Consider the following 17182-nt stretch of genomic DNA (forward strand, 5'->3'; position numbering starts at 1 on the left):
GAAGCTCGGGACGCAGTTTAGGGGTACTTGCTCTCGTACCCCTGAAGTAGAGTTCACCCTAGTCTCTACTTTGAAGAGTCCTTTGTCTAGGATCTCTCTTTTAGCCTTTGGGGGAACAGGCGGCATGCTGCGGCCGCCTGCGAGAAGAGGCGGATCCCTATTCCACTTGTTAAAACGTTGGTTCAGCTCCGTGTCTGAACCCTCAATGATAAGGAAGGTGTTCCGCCAATCCTTCCATTTGTTCGCCTTACCTCTCGTCATGAGGTAACCCCTATGGCTTGTTAATTGATACCAGCCGGTACCTCCCGACTTAGGGGTCCGGCTGAGATAGTTCATATGGGCGAAAGCCTCAAAGCTTGGCTCCACCCCGTACATTTCGCACCTGGCCACATAGCCGAGTACGTTTACCCAAGAGTTGGGGGCTAACTGCCATAACCCCAAATCATACCCATCTAAAATCCGCTGAACAGCCGGATGTAATGGGAAGCGCAGTCCAGCTTTGATGGCCGCCACATAGCAGCCAAAGCAGCCGTCATCATAGCTGGTACCAGCCGGCCAGACGACAGTGTCTTCTGGATCCGGCACGAACAGTAAAAATTTCGGGCCCATTCTGTGGTTAGCAATAAAGCTCTCCACTTTGTCTTGCATGGTTGCGATCCGGCCCCGGGGTACCATGCAGTAGTAGGGGGCGTTTTACTCTCTGTAAGAGGCGGACGGCTCCGCCCAATTGTCCCCCTTCTCAACTGCATGAGAAAGTCTCGCCTCTTGTAGGCGGCCGTTTCTTTCTTCTGAGCCTGGAGAACTGTGGCCAGAAGAGCTGGACTCGGACTCGTCCTCTGACGAGTCCGAAGAGGACGACTCCTCCCCTCTCCCAGAGGGGAGGAAAATTAGACATATCAACGGTAAATTGGGAAGGGACCACCTTGGCCCCTCTCTCAGAACTGTCGGCTTGGCAGTCGCCTCGTTTCACTTCTACATCTGGCGCCTGGTCAGATGTTTCACTAATGAGCACCCTTTGGGAGGAGCCGTCCGAGTTTGAGATCATAGAAGTCTTTTTTGTTCTGGCCATCACGTTCTGCATAGACACAGATACAGTCGGACTTTGTATAAAGGGCAAAGATGGGTCCAGAAAAGGGCAGGCGGCACTCCTAGTCCTAGATTCAGCCGTCCCCGGTGACCGGCTGATCACTAACTTAGGTCGTGTCGTGTGCTTCCGTGGTGCCATTTCAAAAAATAAAAAGAAAATTAAGAGTAAGAGAACTGAGTTACCTGAACGAGTGACGGTTGATGAAGTTCTGGAAATCCGGTGCAGTCGGCTTGTCCGAACAGGCGGTAGGCAGAAAAGGTCCGAAATGTCAGAGCAAGTTCAGGGGTCCGAATGTTCTCGCAAAGTTCTCAAATGTGAAAATGACCGAAGTCAGCACTTCCTTATATAGGCAAAGTGAGAAGGCGAAGGGTCGCTTCCAAATTCAAAATTTGGGCGGGAAATCTCTCGGCCATTTGCAAGGTGACACCTGTAGCAGGCCGTCGCCTGTCACCGTGCGACACCTGTCACAGGCGACACGTGACCAGTCACGTGCCACCTGTGAGGGGCAAATGATTAGGGGATTTTTATCCACCAATCACCGTCTGACAAGTGGACCAACCAGGTTCCGCCACGTGTCCTTCACGTAGGCCAATAGGAGTCTGCCACGTGTCAATCACAGATACGTCCTCTACGGACCAATCAAGACACGCCACGTGTCCACCCATGCCAAATGGGAAAACCGGCCAACAAGGCCCAATCCTGTCTAGAGGCCCGGTCAGCCCTAGGTTTACCCTAAACCTAGAGAGTGGCACGCTTCTCAAGACTATAAATACTTAATTAATCCTCATTAATTAGAAAATCAAGAAAACATCAGGCAATCAAGCAATTGAGAGAGCAACTGATCAAGCAGTTAATCTCACCTGAAGAACAGAGAAGAACAGAAACATTACGGAACACTAATAACCGGCTAATCTCGCTAACAAAGCAGATTACCAACATTAAACACTCTCACCTAGAGAGATCTTATTGCTTTAATTTCCGTATTAATTACTCCTTAATCAGGTAATAACTTGATCGTTGGAGGCGGAGCTCTCAGGAGTCTCCGTTATTTTGCAGGTACAGGCGTCCGGTTCCAGTCTCGGAATTGTAACTCTCCCGCAGGACATCAGAAAACCCCGAAACAGGAGTAGTTGGCACATTTGTGATGGTACTTTATTGACTCTCAACTTGTTCGTTGTTGCTCATCATTTGTGAATATGCACCTCCTTAAACACACTTAAACACACACACACTCTCAATAATTAGAACTGAAATCAAATTCTTAAACAAACTTACACACACAGAGACATAGATACACACTTACACACACACACACACACAATAATTTCATAATCTATAATTATAACTGAAATCAGTTTCTGAAACCAGAATTGCAAGCAGAAAGAGGAGGGGGGCAGGGGGATAGGTTTGCTCATTTGTCAAATGAACATGCAATTCAATGCCCACATATATAAACTCTTACACTCAATCATACTCACACTCACACTCACACACAGACACACTGTTACGCTCACTCGCACACACACACACACATACATACATACATACACAATTCTGTATACTTAGTGTTTTTACCCGAAACGCTGAGTACTTATAGATCCTTGATTACTTATGAATGTCATTAATATTTGCTCATTTTAATTGTAGTTACCTCAATTTAAATGTTCTATTATACATATTTAGGTTTGCTCATTTTAATTTATTTGCTCATTTTGAATTTGATTGAAAATAAGAACATAATAACAGCATTCAATTGAAAATAAAAACCTACTAACAACATAAATAATTGATTCAATCACTATCAAGTTTAATATGATATTATTAAAATCTCTATAAAATTAATCAAACCTAAATAATTGATTCAATTCAATCAAATAATTGATGCAATTAAACATTCAATTCGATTAATGTAATTCGAAAATTAACATGTAATTCAATTCGAAAATTAACATGCAATTCCAAATTTTTCAAAGATGTAAAATCAAAATATTTTGAACATTCAGATTAACATGCAATTCAAAATTAAAATTACGAACAAACCTCAATGATGGATGAAATTGCGACCGTTGAAATTTGCAAAAAGAAACCGTTGAAAATTGCAGAAAGAAACCGTTGAAATTTGCTGAAAGAAGAGCATACTCAGTGAATCGCCATTGATAAGTAAATCGTCATTGATGAGCTTTGATTTGCAGACTGAATAGAGGGGAGAGATAAATTAGATGCTGAAAGTTAGTTTGTTAGGCAGGCTTATAATCTCAGCAGTTGGATTTCATCTAATCTAGTGGCTGAGATTTGTTCTCACATAAGGTGTGGGTTCTCACATAAAGGGTGGTTCTCACCGGATCCCGACCCTATATATATATATAAACAAATTGTCCATGAGTACATAAGGAGAATTCCATGAGCGCAATAATTAACCCATACTTGTTCTACCCCCAATGAGATTATCCTAGATAAATGATTGAGCTTAAAAAATGTCTTCCCTTTTCACATGAGACATCTGAATTGAAACTGGGTACACGGTTAAGATATCCTCCAGCAAAGTGTCATATCTGTGACGTACATTGCGCCCTTTAACAAGTGATTGGTTATCATTTGATGTCCCTATAAGGCCATATCCATGCTGCTTCCCAGTCGAATAACCACTGCTATTGCTTTGCCTTCTGCACATCTGCAATTGTAGCAGGCCACTACGTCTCAACCATACTTGTTGCTTCAAAGAGTCTTTTACTTCATAATCTGGAGCAATGTTCTATCCATCTATCCTTTCTACTCAAGGGAGGCATATGCATTTGATTCATTGACATTTTTAGGCAGAGTTGTCCATCTCCTTTGACACAGCTGCTGCTTCTGTTGTGCCTGCCCATAGACATGCCTGCAGTATTTGCCCTGCTATTAGTTCATTACCCAGTTTTGCTAGCCTGCAGTCAAATGTGCTCTTGTTCTCAGATTCAGTGGTTCCGGTACCCCAGTATACACCAATCTAATTTGCAATACATTGTTTCAAGCCCACATTCGACCTCGCCCATCTTTCAATCATTGTTCTGGCAAGTTGGATCAAAGTGGCATAGCCTATCTCGTCCATAATGCTTGTACTCTGAGCCTCTGGAGCATTTAAAAATTGTGTGGCTACACCAGGAACATCTAGCATCATCGGATATATGTTTCTCTTTCAAGAAAGCTTTAACAAGTTAGAGTTTGCATCTCCATACAAAGAAAAGTGATGCATCTTTTTTTTAATGAAAAAGTAGTAGCACAAAATGTACTTATCATTATATGCAAAAAAGAATTTCATTTTCCATTAATTTCCAAGCAAAGTGGAAAGGAAAAAATGGGAAGTTGTTTTTAAACCAGATAACATTTTTTTGTTATTCCTACATATTACAATTACAACCTTTTGTGGGGTGTTAATTTTAAACAAGACAAGACCTGATATAGCCTATTGAGCAAGCTATCCATGACACGTATTGCTCCATGATTGGTTTAATTGTTTTTTTTCTTTTCTCTATCCTCCCATCCAACACCACCATTGCTTTGCCTCCACACCATGAAATTTTAATGGTACACCCGGGTACACCATGCACTTGGTGGACTTGGAAAGAACATTATGCATATTTTAAAGAATATGGACGAAAAAAAAAATATTTATAAAGAACACAAGCATAATATATTATTTATGTTTGATCATTATGTTCTTTGAGTTTGAGTTGTTTGTTCTTTACATTATACAATATGCTCTTAAATGTATGTACATAAAAACATTAAAAAAAATAAAAAATATATAAAAATAAAAATTAAAAAAACCGTTAAATTCAACCACATGAGTACCTATGAAAAAGAACATGTTCTTTAATATATTATCATGTATCATGTTCTTTGTACTCCCTCCGTTTTTAAATACTTGCTCCATTTCTATTTTTTGCACTATTTATTTGTCCTACTTTGACTAATGTTTGTAATTTATTCATAAGAAAAAAATATAGTCTTGTGGGTACTTGTTGAAATCATCTCGATGAATAGATTATTAATTTTCAATTGTTAGAATTTATACTTATTGACAATTAAAGATATTAGTGATAAAAGATTAGCATCAACATATGTGTCCAAGAGAAATGGAGCAAGTATTTAAAAACGAAGGGAGTAATACGAAGTATTATTTTCTTTGTCAAACAAAAATATGTTCTTTTGTCAAACACATGTATGTTCTTTTTTCAAACACTAGTATGTTTTTTTTTCAAACACTTGAATATTCTTTCCGCTTTTTTTAGTTTCACTAGGTGCACCATGCGCATGGTGCATGCGAGAGCACAGATCAAACACTCTCCACACCACCATAGCTTCACTTCCGACAATCCCTTACCCAAGCCCCACCACCGAAAACTCATCTCCTCACCTTCCCCCTTTCCCGCTAATTGCCCCGTCCCGGCCCCTTCCAAAGCAACCGCGATAAGCACCCCTCCCTAGCCCCTCGAAAAACCATCTTGCCCTCTCCCAACCCCTAATAATTGTCTCTAGCCCCCATTAACAACCCCCTTCCCTTCTCTAGCTCAAAAAATTGTCGTCATACCCAATCCTTACCCCAGACCCAAACAAGACCCCTTTTCTTTCATGTTGTTGTCGTGGTGTTCACCAGGGGGAGGGGTTGGGTGTGTGTTGTTCGAGGGGGGGGGGGGGGGGGGTTGCGCACTAGGGGAGAGGGTTGGGCATGGCTATTGGTTGGGAGTCAGGAAATTTTTTTAAATTAAAAATTGTTTATTTAAAAAAATATATTAATTTTGGTCAATCATACAATGACACGTATCATAGTCAACTTGTTGGTGAGAAGGTTTTGCGTAGAACAGACTCACGTGAGTCCTGTTTATAATGCACACATTCATCCCTCATTCACATGAAAATCGATAATATTGTCTTATTCCTGATAAAAATTATCTTATTTATGACTAAAATAGTCTTATTAAATTATCTTATTCCTGACTAAAATAGTCTTAATCGTGATAAAAATTATCTCAAATCATACGCCCACATCAAGTTCTTGAGCAGCAGCAACCATTCTTCCACATATACCCAAAGTTGTTAGGATCGGGATCCTACTTTGGATCGATAAGGGGGGTAGGATCGGATCGTAGAATCGTAAGATCCTACAAATTTGAGGAAATAAGCAACCAAATTGGTTAACTGTGCCTAGTACATGTTTCTTAAGTAAAAATAATTGTTAGAAAACACACTTTTGCTCATATATGATCGTTGTTACATAATTAAGATGATTTTACAAATATTTTAAAGCGTACATAGTCCAAATAGTATAAGAAAAACATAGTTCAAACATCATAAAAGCTAAAAAACTGAATAATCAACAAACTAACAACAACTACTCTTCATTATAACCAAAATTCTTATCATTGGCATCATCGAAGCTCTCTGTTCCGGATGTTCCTGTTCCTGTTCCTGTTTCCGTTCCCGTTGCATACCCATCAAGATCACAAAAGTCTGTTTCTAAATTTCTAGAATCATCAACCTCATTTGAACATTAATTCTTATGACTTTAAAAACCCATTAATTCTCTGTTAATCACAACAATCAACAAGAAAATAAGTTTTTAAGAAAAGCAAACTAACAAAGTAACAATAATATGTCACTAAATTAAGAATGTAAAAAAAAAAAAAAAAAGTCACGAAATTAATATGGAGTATGAAAAAAATGCAACTGCAGCAACATGTAATTGGGCATTTGAGCTGATCAACTTACCCACCAAATTTGCCTCAAAATTAATCGAATATACAAAAATTGAATAAGTAAAAAACTAAAGTACAACAAATTACTTCACCAAATCTCATCAATCTCATGAATTTCTAATTTCTATTGAAAAAAAAAATCGACAAGTAGTGAAGTAGTATTATTTACCTTGTATATAATTGATAATAGCATGCAATTTGACTACTAAAAAAATCGACAAGTAGTGAAGTAGTATTATTTACCTTCAATTTTGAGCTTTGATTCGAGCAAAGTTCTATCAAGAGCTGCGTTTCAGTGAGTGTTAGGGCTTCAAACAGAGAAATGAGAAACGTTTAATCTTTTGAGGTAATTATTTTGGGCCTTAAATTAAAATAAAGATGGGAAATTTCCAACGGTAACCCTCTACTTTTTAAATTTCTCAATCATAACTTCCAATTTTCAAAATTATCAAATATAACCCCAAATTAATAATTAATCATTAAATGTGACATTAGTAGGTTATTTGCATGTTTAATGAACCTTTTTCTGTTAAATAGTCCTAACCTTGGTTAATTATTATAGTTAATCTAATTTCCTCCATGATAATTGACCAACTAACCAGAAACTATCTTACGTTCATGATAATTGATTATGCTTTGCCTTCCATGAAATGAAAGAAAAAGTGGCGGCTACTAGCAAGTAGCAATAGGCTCCTAAAAGGCAAATAAAAATATTGTAGTATATTTAGAATTTCAATCAAGTTCCCGTCAAAAAAATTAAAAAAAAAAAATCAATCAAGTTGGAGTACTATGTGAGTAAGTGGAAAACCTGCTTCCCCATATTTTTACATACATTTTGTCTTAGTATATTAAAAAATAGTACTCCAACTTATAATAGTACGAAGTAGAATATGATGTAAGACATATGATAATAATAAACAGTAAAAAAAAATGTAAATGGTGATATATAACATGTCAGGTCCACTTAAATAAATAATTTAAACTAAACTACTTAAATTAAGATTAAAGCTAAATCTAAGCTTAGACACAAAAGTAGTCCAATAATAAACTAGCGGAAACTAACGCAATAGTATAATGAAAACTAATGTTCTTATTTAATGGGACAATCAACAATGCTCTACATTGCATTCTTCTTCTTGCTTTGTGCCTTTTTTTGCTTTTGTGTTGGGGCTCTCTGACAAGTCAAAATATTGTGGCCAAAATCACCACAATTACCACACCGTAAAGTCTTAGATCTTTTCCCTTTTCTCTGCTCTTCCTCACCTCTTTTTCTATTTTTCACTGGTCTTCCAACTCCTCTTTTCATCACGGGAGGTTGAATGACTAGCACATCGGTTTGAGGCCACTGCTCTCTATCCGGCACTGATTTTATACCATTAGCATATGCCATCTTATACCTCTTTACAGAGTACCACTCGTGCACAAATCTTAAGGGGTCCAAACCTGCATGTAATATGGTCCTCATGCCATGCTTGCATGGTATTCCAGTCAATTGCCAAGCATTGCAAAGGCATGTGTGGTTGTTAAGACTCACCGAAAGAGATGACTTCCCATCCACAATTTCATACTCCCCTTGACTTGATAAGTATGCCCTACAAGTTCTTGAATCACTACAAAGTACTTGAACCCTCTTAACAATGTTTGGACATACATCACGCCTATCCCATTTTTCACACATTTCTCTTCTTGTAGCCAGCCTAACCATAGTGACCCTCCTTATACCTATTCAAAATTCAAAAACAAAAGCATACAATTTTAAGTATCAAGTCAACAGTAGTTTAATAAATTTATAATTTTTAATAACATATACATGGTTTTACTATTATTTACCTTCAAGTAAGGTTAAAACAGGTCTACACCTATCAATCCCAAGAGTGGCATTGAAGCTTTTAACAAAATTTGTCTTGTTAACATCACATTTTAGTGTTGGATTGAATTTGTGCTTTGTCCATCACTCTTGGTCACCTAAATTGGCCAACCAAATTCTTGCAGCAGGTTTAACCTTCTGAATTTGTGTCATTGCCTTTTTGAAGGTGAATTCTGAATATGCACCACAAGCTAACCAGAATAGTTGCAACATCTTTGGTCCTGAGAAGGGTTTCTTCCAATTAACACTTAGATGCTTACAACAATACCTTCTTCCAAATTTTGGCCATAATTCTGCACAAGCCTTTTCAATGGCCTTTTTAAAAAAAAAATCAAATAATAAAACAAGTTAGTGTAACAAAAGCAAGTAGTTATAAACAATTTTCATTAATAGATATTAATTAGTATATAATATTACCTTGTGCCTATCAGAAATTATACACCAGTCATCACCTCTATCACCTAGATGTAGAGCGTTTTTCAAGTGCCACACAAAAAATTTCCATGTTTCCTCATCTTCTACTGACACTATAGCCCAAGCAACTGGAAACATCTCATTATTCCCATCAAGTGCCACAGCTGAGAGCAACACACCTCCATAGTTACCCTTCAAATGTTCCATCAACACCAATTAGGCCCCTACATCTAGCAAACAACCCATCCAATGTAGCCTTAAAGCATATGAAGATACTAGTAAATGCAAGAGGCTTTTCAGGGTGATTTGGGGGGTTCCAAGCACAGTTAGCTAACGAATTTGGATTAGTTTCTTTTATAACTTCACAATAATTTGGTAAGTAACTATATGAAACGTCATGCCCCCCATGAATCTCAGTTAATGCCATAGTTCTCATTCTGTAAAGCGAACTTTGTGCCATTTGAACCCTATATCTTGACCATAGAAGCTTGTTAAGGGCCTTGGCTGGAATGTCATTGTTGGCCCTAATGTCTTCTAACAACACTTTGCAGGCCCATTTTGTTGTCACCATTGGGTTCCTAGTTTCTAAGCCCATGCAAGTGTGTTCAGATCCTTGAATTGACTTAATAGCCCATGTCACACCATCAACAAGTCTTGATGCATGCAATCTCCAAAGACACCTCTCATCACTACACCTCACAGTGTAAGTAAAGTTGCTGGCCTTCTCTACAATCACAGAGAATCCATTTTGAATGCAATAATTCCTTACAACATCTCTGAGGTGTTGTTTTTCTGTGTAAAGTTACCATGGTTTAACAACAATTTTACCAAAGTCCTCGTCTTTGTAAAACTCACCATTTTTATAAAGCCTTTGGAGATAATTATCCAAGTCATCACAGTCATCTTCCCAAACAGGGCCTTCATATGGGTCAAAGTTATCATGAATCATGGGAATAAGCCAATCATCTTGTCCCTCACCTTCGTCATCATCATCTGATAGAGCACTCTCATTGTCATCGTCATTAAGTCCACTAGAAGAGTATATTTCAATATCATCCAAGTCCAAGTCCATCTCAGCTGCTGTGTCAAGGCTAGCTGTCAAGTCAAAAGCAACATGCCTTCTATTGTTACCTTGTTCAACACTCCCTCTCCCCACATTAGTGGTTGTGATTAAGCCCCTCCTCTTTGTTGTAGTTCTAGGAATTCTCTTCTTCAGCAACGGTGAAAATTTAACATATTTTGATGACTGTCCCTCCTGAAATGCACTACTTGTTTGGGTCGGGTGGTTTCTAGGACTTCTTCTTATCTGAACTGCTTGAGTAGGGTCGGGTATGGGTTCAACAATTGGTGTGCTAGTCACTCTTCCTCTTCCTTTTCCCCCATACCTGCCCCCACCCTTTACTTTTCCATTTCCTCTCCCTCTCCCTCTATTAGGCTCAACTGCAGTGATCTCAATGTTGTTCCAATATTCCATGTTATCAACAATCAACTCATTTATGTTAATAGGAGAGCGAGGAGGAGCCATGTCAAATGTAACCTCGGCTTGCTTTAAAGTTTCAATTTCTTATTTTTAATGAGGCGAGGTTCATTAGATTGGTCTAGAGTGGGCTGAGGTTGAATATGATCACTACTTTCAGTGGCATTCATTCTTCTTGATGCTTTAAGTGATTGTGCAATTTCAACTATTGGAGTTGATTTTTGAAGCTCCCCCACCCATATGTAAATCAAATCCCTCCCAGGTAAGTCAACAAACATCTTCATTAGCGCCATGTCATTTTTGAGCTCAACATGTTTCATTTTGTGAATGTATGTAAACTCAGGATGCTTAGGCATTGGGGTTTGTTCTCGCTCAGGTATTTCCCAATACTCGATAATGAGGTCAACTAAATTGACCTTGTCAACATCTTGCACAACGATGTCAGTGTCTTTACCAGAGTATTGAAACCTCAAAACTACATTATCACCCATATTTTAGACTAAATTATCTGTAGAAACGAAGAATGAAACCCAATAAATATTTTAGCAAAGTAGCAATTCATTGTAGTAGAATGAAAACCAATATATATTAAAGTAGCAACATAAAAAGTAGAAATTTTTTGCAATCTACTTGTTAGTTGTTAGCCTAATTAGCATCTGTTGCATCATATATATACTTGTATTAGTTAGCTTGCCATTTGTCCATTCAATATATACTTCTACAATTTAGCTTGCCATTTTTCCATTGATTACTCCAAAGATATGACTATTTTGTATATAAGACACTACACATATCAATCAGAGAATACCTATGCCAACACATTTTTTTCCTTTTCTATTCAATTGTATTTTCCATTCACTACCTTTTGTTTTATGTCAAAGTTTACTAATATTATCTAGCCTCGTCTTCTACTGCAATTAGTCAATGACTCTACACTAGTTGGTTAGGCAGTGTAAATTGATTACCAGCATGTCGTTAGTTCTTCAATTGGGTCCAACAAGTTATCAATTTTCAAGTAAGGTCACAAATTTGACCAAAAGAGTACTCTGATATAAAAATTATAAATAAAAACTAATAGCTAATTACAAGAATTTTCTCACAATTCTGTCAATTTCTATTGTCATAATCCACCCACTAATTTCTATATATTTAATCAAATAAATTTTCAGCAAAATTGACACAAATTATACAAACCCAACCTAGAATTCTACCAAAATTTTTGACACTTTAACCTAAAATTGAGAGAATGCACTTACTTGTAATCTGGAGCCCTAAACAATTTGAAGGTAAAAATTTGGAATGAAAACACCAAGACCCAAAAAAACCCTTTGAATATGTTGTGTCCCTCGTTTTCAATCGTTTTCCACAAAAGCTTGAATGGAGAATTTGCTAGTTTTTTTTTACGGAGAGAAGAATGTCTATAGCAGGAAATTGGTTGGCGGCACTAGCAGTAAGTCAATATAGTAGTAGTAATACATATATGATAATTTAACTTTTAACCATGGTTAGCAAAATAACTCATTCACCCACAACTTAACGGAAAATATTGTAATTTCCCTTTTTTTTTAACCCACTAATGTCACATTTAATGATTAATTATTAATTTGGGGTTACATTTGATAATTTTGAAAATTGGAAGTTACCATTGAGAAATTAAAAAAATAGAGGGTTACCATAAGGAATTTCCCAATAAAGATTGTATGTTTTGGGCTCTATTTAAGAGTCTTTACTTAGGATCGGTAGGATCCTATTGGGATCGCAATCCCATCGATTCCACACGATCCTACTACGATCCTGGCTCATTTACGACTTTAGCTTCGATCCGGATCGATTTGTAATATCCGGATCGTACGATCCTACGATCCGGATCGCGATTCTAACAACTATGCATATACCCTTGGAGGATTGATTGATTCTGATTCTCTCTCTACATCAAGCAACTATCATGAAAATACAATTTCCAGCAAAGAATATTCGCAATCCCCTTAAGATCGGAAACATCACCAGAAGAAGTAAAGAAGATGATGGAAGAGATGGACAAAGACAGTGACGGTTACAAAATTCTATGAGTTTCATGGCAGATTTGGGGGCAATAAAAAAGAGGAGAGAGAAAGAAGTGGAGTGGAAGATCTGGTCATCCTTCATATCATCTTCATCTTCATCACAGCTAGTTAAGAGGTGCGGGAGAGGAGGTGAGAGTGGTGGAGGATATGGCCGCCATTGATGGGCGGGAGGAGAGAGAAAGGGGAAGGAGAATGAAGATGGTGGACTTACGTGAGTCGGTCTCACCCAAAACTTTACATTTGTGTAAGTAGTCAGTTACCAAGGTTTTTTTTTCTTTTTTTTTTATTTTTCTCTTTATTTTTTTATTTATCTTGCTTAAAATTGAGACCCTTAAGGTTGTAAAATTCAAGAATAAACAAAAGATTGTCTTGTTTAAAAACAATCGCCCAAATTTAGTATTATTAACAACAATTTTTCTAAATGAAAAACTAGCATATTGTTGTATATATTGCACCATTTCCATTTTGATACTCATGCAATCTAAAAAGGCCAATTTATGATTTGAATTTCAAATTTCTTTTTACTTTTTTATAATGTGATTCTATATGACCCGCTATGCAAACCAATCCTATTGCTAAAAGTGCGGGTGTATATAGGCTCCACACAAACCACACCTATATACAACCTTTTTGCTTTATTACGAGATGAATAGTGTAATAACTAATACGACGTGTAGCGGTAATTTCTATATATTACAAAAGTAAAGGAAATAAATTTAGAAAAAAATACAAGTTGATCTTCTTGATAAACAATTTTTTTTTCTAGTGATATTTCTGTAAATAAGTCGTCAATTTTTATTAAATGCGGGTTCCACAAATGTTGTTTTATTTATGAAAATGCCATTATTACGAGCTATTTTGTTAATTTATTTCATTAGTTAAAGAAATGTCCCTAAATAAACGATTTTGGTTATCATAAAAATTAACCGGGGCCCTTATAAATTTCCTCGTTTGCTTGTTTTCGAAATGCTCAATACGTTGCTTGGTTTGGTCGAAAGACGAGACAATTTAGGGTCTTGTTGTAGCTTAGGCCTTGGTTGGATAACTTGAATTCCGGAAACAATGTTCAAGGAAAATAGTCATGTGGTTTCATGTATCAAAGCTTCTTGTCAGTAACAAATTTAGTACATTAAAACATCTTTTAAATCGTAATGAGTACATATTTTCGTTTGTCTTATTCTTAATATGATTCATCACTGACGCAATTTAACCTTAAAAGAAGTACGAGCCTATGTCATTTTCTATAACCCTTAAAAGATTCGTTTTACAAGTTATTCATTTTTTATGTTAAAAATATGTGATTTCATCTATTTGATGTTTGAAAATTAAGGAGTATAAAATTAATTTTTCCATAGGACTATTCAAATTAAGGAGTATTAAAGATAAATTGAAAGCTAACTCAACAATTTGTAATGATTCTTATTTTTCAACCTCTATCTTTAACAATAGATTATCCAATGGGAAAGTGTAGCATGATCCAATATAAGATTAGATCGATGAAAGTCATAAACTTGGTGGCTAATCATTATCTTTAAGAAACTGATTAATCCTAATTGATTTTTTATTTAGCACAATCCTAATTGATTTAATACCCAATAACTTCAGTTTGTTTGAGTCAGAGTTGACCATGTCTAAGCAAAGTAGGCAGATGTAGGGATCACAGATGCTTAGTTGATTAATTTAATGCAAAAATACTAAAAAAAATGGCAAAAAACAGAAAAGCTGACTACAATTATAAAAGAAAGCGTGCAATTGCCGGCGCTTTTTTTAAACACTTTTATCCAAAATTAAAAGCTTATATAATAGCTTTCATTCTTCTTTTAATTCATTTTTTGATAACATAATTACATTAGTCTTAATATCTTCATTCAAATGAAGAGGGCTCAAGAGAATGGCATCTTTGACAAGGTAATTAAATTTTTGAACTTGTTAATGTTACATTTTTTGCTATCATGTAATGAAATAGCTACTTTCTGTCTGTCTAGATTTAAATGTCACGTTGACGGTATAAATTTACACGACCAACATGCACGACTTTTGAATTAGGATAGTTATGTGTTTTGTTCTAATGTATGTGATGTATATGACAGGAAAAATGGGTGATAAAAGGAGGGAAAAGATCACCATTACTAATGAGAATGGGAGTGTTAGTGATTATTATGGTTTGTGGGGTATACATTTGTTTAACAGGTTGTTTTAATGTAGTAAAAACTCCTACCATAATAACCACAACCTCCAAATTCATCAAAAGTAACAATTTTCAAGTCAACTTTCTGCAATGTCAAAGTAATTCATCAGAATTTCACTACATACATTACCCTAAGCCTCTTACTTTTAGCAGGTGATTTCACAATTTCTCTTCTTACAATAAAGTTTATATTCTTTTTTTAAATTTTTTTTATTTTACCCCTTTTTTTGGGATTTTTTTTAAGCGTGTTTATTGGTTCCTCAACCTCCAATATGATTTTTAAACGTACTCGTATTATTTTTCTTTAAAAGTGTCTCGTAAAGTCGTATTTAGATTACAAATAGCTTGATGTGATAGAGGATAAATATAATTCTGGGACCTCAACCATCAAGTTAAACTTTTGGTTGAATTGGTTCCTTGATAAGATAATTTATTACTGCTAGCTTCTAATGAGCAATAATGGTAAGGAACAATTGGTAATAACAATTCAAAAAATCTCTAACGTGCTTCAAACTAACTACTTCAAATTAAGTACATTCAACTAGATTTGTCAATTAAGTAAAAAGGTTTGAACAAGTCAGTACTTTGATGTAAGCCTTAATACCACTTTAATTATATGTGCATATCTTTTTTATGGTTAAACCAAGAAAACTATTCATTTTTTTGAGATTTAAGCTACATAATTATGCTCTGCAATGTCTTTATGATAGTGATTCAAATGTGATACAACAGGGAAGAATGTGAATGCAATCCAGTCCGGCCATTCGCAATCTTATCAATGCAGAGATCAGGTAGCGGATGGTTTGAGACAATGTTGAACAGCCACATAAACGTAAGCTCGAATGGTGAAATATTTTCAGTAAAAGAGAGAAGAAACAATGTGTCAATGATACTGAAAACTTTAGATCAAGTCTACAATTTGGATTGGTTCAATAGTGCTTCAAAGAATGAGTGCTCAGCTGCTGTTGGACTTAAGTGGATGCTCAATCAGGTAATATTGAGAAAAATGATATGAAAATTAATACTCGAAGTCACGTTGATAGGGTAGTTTTGAACTTTGCAACATGACAACTAAAACCCGACTGTGGTAGCAATTTTTCGGCTTGGGAGTTGGTATATGTTTCATGGTTGCTTTTATTTACAACATCATTTGGCTTTGGTTTCAGGGTTTGATGGAGAACCAAGAAGAAATAGTGAAGTATTTCAACCAGAAAGGTGTTTCTGCAATATTTTTGTTCAGAAGAAATTTACTGAGAAGAATGATATCAGTATTGGCAAATTCTTATGACAAAAGTACTAAGCTGCTGAATGGAACTCATAAATCTCATGTTCATTCGTCTGTTGAGGTCCTTATTTCATTACTCTATTTTCATTTTGTTGCAAAAAGAAAGATTTTGGTGCTTGAGACTATTTGTTTTAACTTATTTTGTCTGAAATTATATTATTGTACCTTATTTTAGATTGTCTGAATGCATTTTGTCTATATTAAGTTTAAATAAATAAAATTAAAACATACCCTTGATCACTAAAGCAAATAGTATGTGTATGTTGCAATAAAACAGGGAAAGTAGCATACCAGTATACCACAACTGTGTTAAATCAATAAGGGATTAAGGGCTCTTTTTAAGCAAGTTTAAATATTTTGTAAAATCCTAAAAATCATCTTTAAAAAGGGTTTACATTACCCAAATTACTGACTCATATTTTCTTTTCTCCTCTTTGGTTCAATGATATCACAGGCTCAAGTATTGGCAAGTTACAAGCCGAAAATAAATGCCACAGAAATTGAACTTAAACTAAAACAGGAAGAAGCAATCATAGATCAGGCTTTGGAGTCCTTCAACAGCACACGACACATCGTGCTCTACTATGAAGATCTAATATCCAACCGTATAGTGAGTTTCTCTTCAAAACCATGAGAATTTCATCCAGAGATATATATTTCAGATCAAATGTATTAACTGATTTCTCAATCCAAACATAAATTACAGCAGAAATTGCAGGAAGTCCAAGAGTTTCTCAGCGTACCTTACAGAAACCTGACAAGCCGACAAGTGAAAATACACGGAGGGCCATTGGCAAACCAAGTCGAGAACTGGGATGAGTTAGAAAGCATACTTAAGAAGACATCATATGAGAGGTTCCTTCATGCTGATTATAGATAAAGATAAGTTAAAATGTATTTGCTGATAATGTATATTCACCCTTTTGCCATATTTTGTCCACAAAAGGAAATAGGTGCAAGTTTTTTACAATCTCTGAAGGGAGAGCAATTGTAATTAGCTACCTGATACATTATATATAGCATCCTTATTACATTCTGCTACAAATTTTGCAGTTTTACTTTGAAATGA

At 36.0% G+C, this 17182-nt stretch overlaps 1 protein-coding gene and 1 long non-coding RNA gene across 3 annotated transcripts; one reads left to right on the forward strand and one right to left on the reverse strand.

Annotated features, from left to right (window-relative positions):
• Positions 1-6296: 6296 nt before the first annotated feature.
• On the reverse strand, positions 6297-7652 carry LOC110732017. Its single transcript, XR_002513412.1, has 2 exons — positions 7063-7652; positions 6297-6648 (listed from the first exon to the last, which is right to left on the reverse strand). It is a non-coding gene; the product is annotated as an uncharacterized LOC110732017 (long non-coding RNA).
• A 6821-nt stretch (positions 7653-14473) lies between these two features.
• On the forward strand, positions 14474-17158 carry LOC110732047 (nodulation protein H-like). 2 transcript variants are annotated; one of them, XM_021911958.1, is made up of 6 exons: positions 14474-14548; positions 14731-14981; positions 15561-15819; positions 15995-16174; positions 16568-16723; positions 16820-17158. In XM_021911958.1, exons 1-6 carry the CDS (start codon positions 14513-14515, stop codon positions 16991-16993), a joined length of 1056 nt encoding a protein of 351 aa, XP_021767650.1. In that variant the 5' UTR covers positions 14474-14512; the 3' UTR covers positions 16994-17158. The 2 variants fall into 2 exon arrangements, with proteins under 2 accessions (XP_021767650.1, XP_021767651.1); XM_021911959.1 differs by having other exon boundaries at positions 16823-17158.
• The last annotated feature ends 24 nt before the right edge of the window (positions 17159-17182 follow it).

Source organism: Chenopodium quinoa, unplaced genomic scaffold, assembly GCF_001683475.1.
Source record: "Chenopodium quinoa cultivar QQ74 unplaced genomic scaffold, ASM168347v1, whole genome shotgun sequence".
NCBI lineage: Eukaryota > Viridiplantae > Streptophyta > Magnoliopsida > Caryophyllales > Amaranthaceae > Chenopodium > Chenopodium quinoa.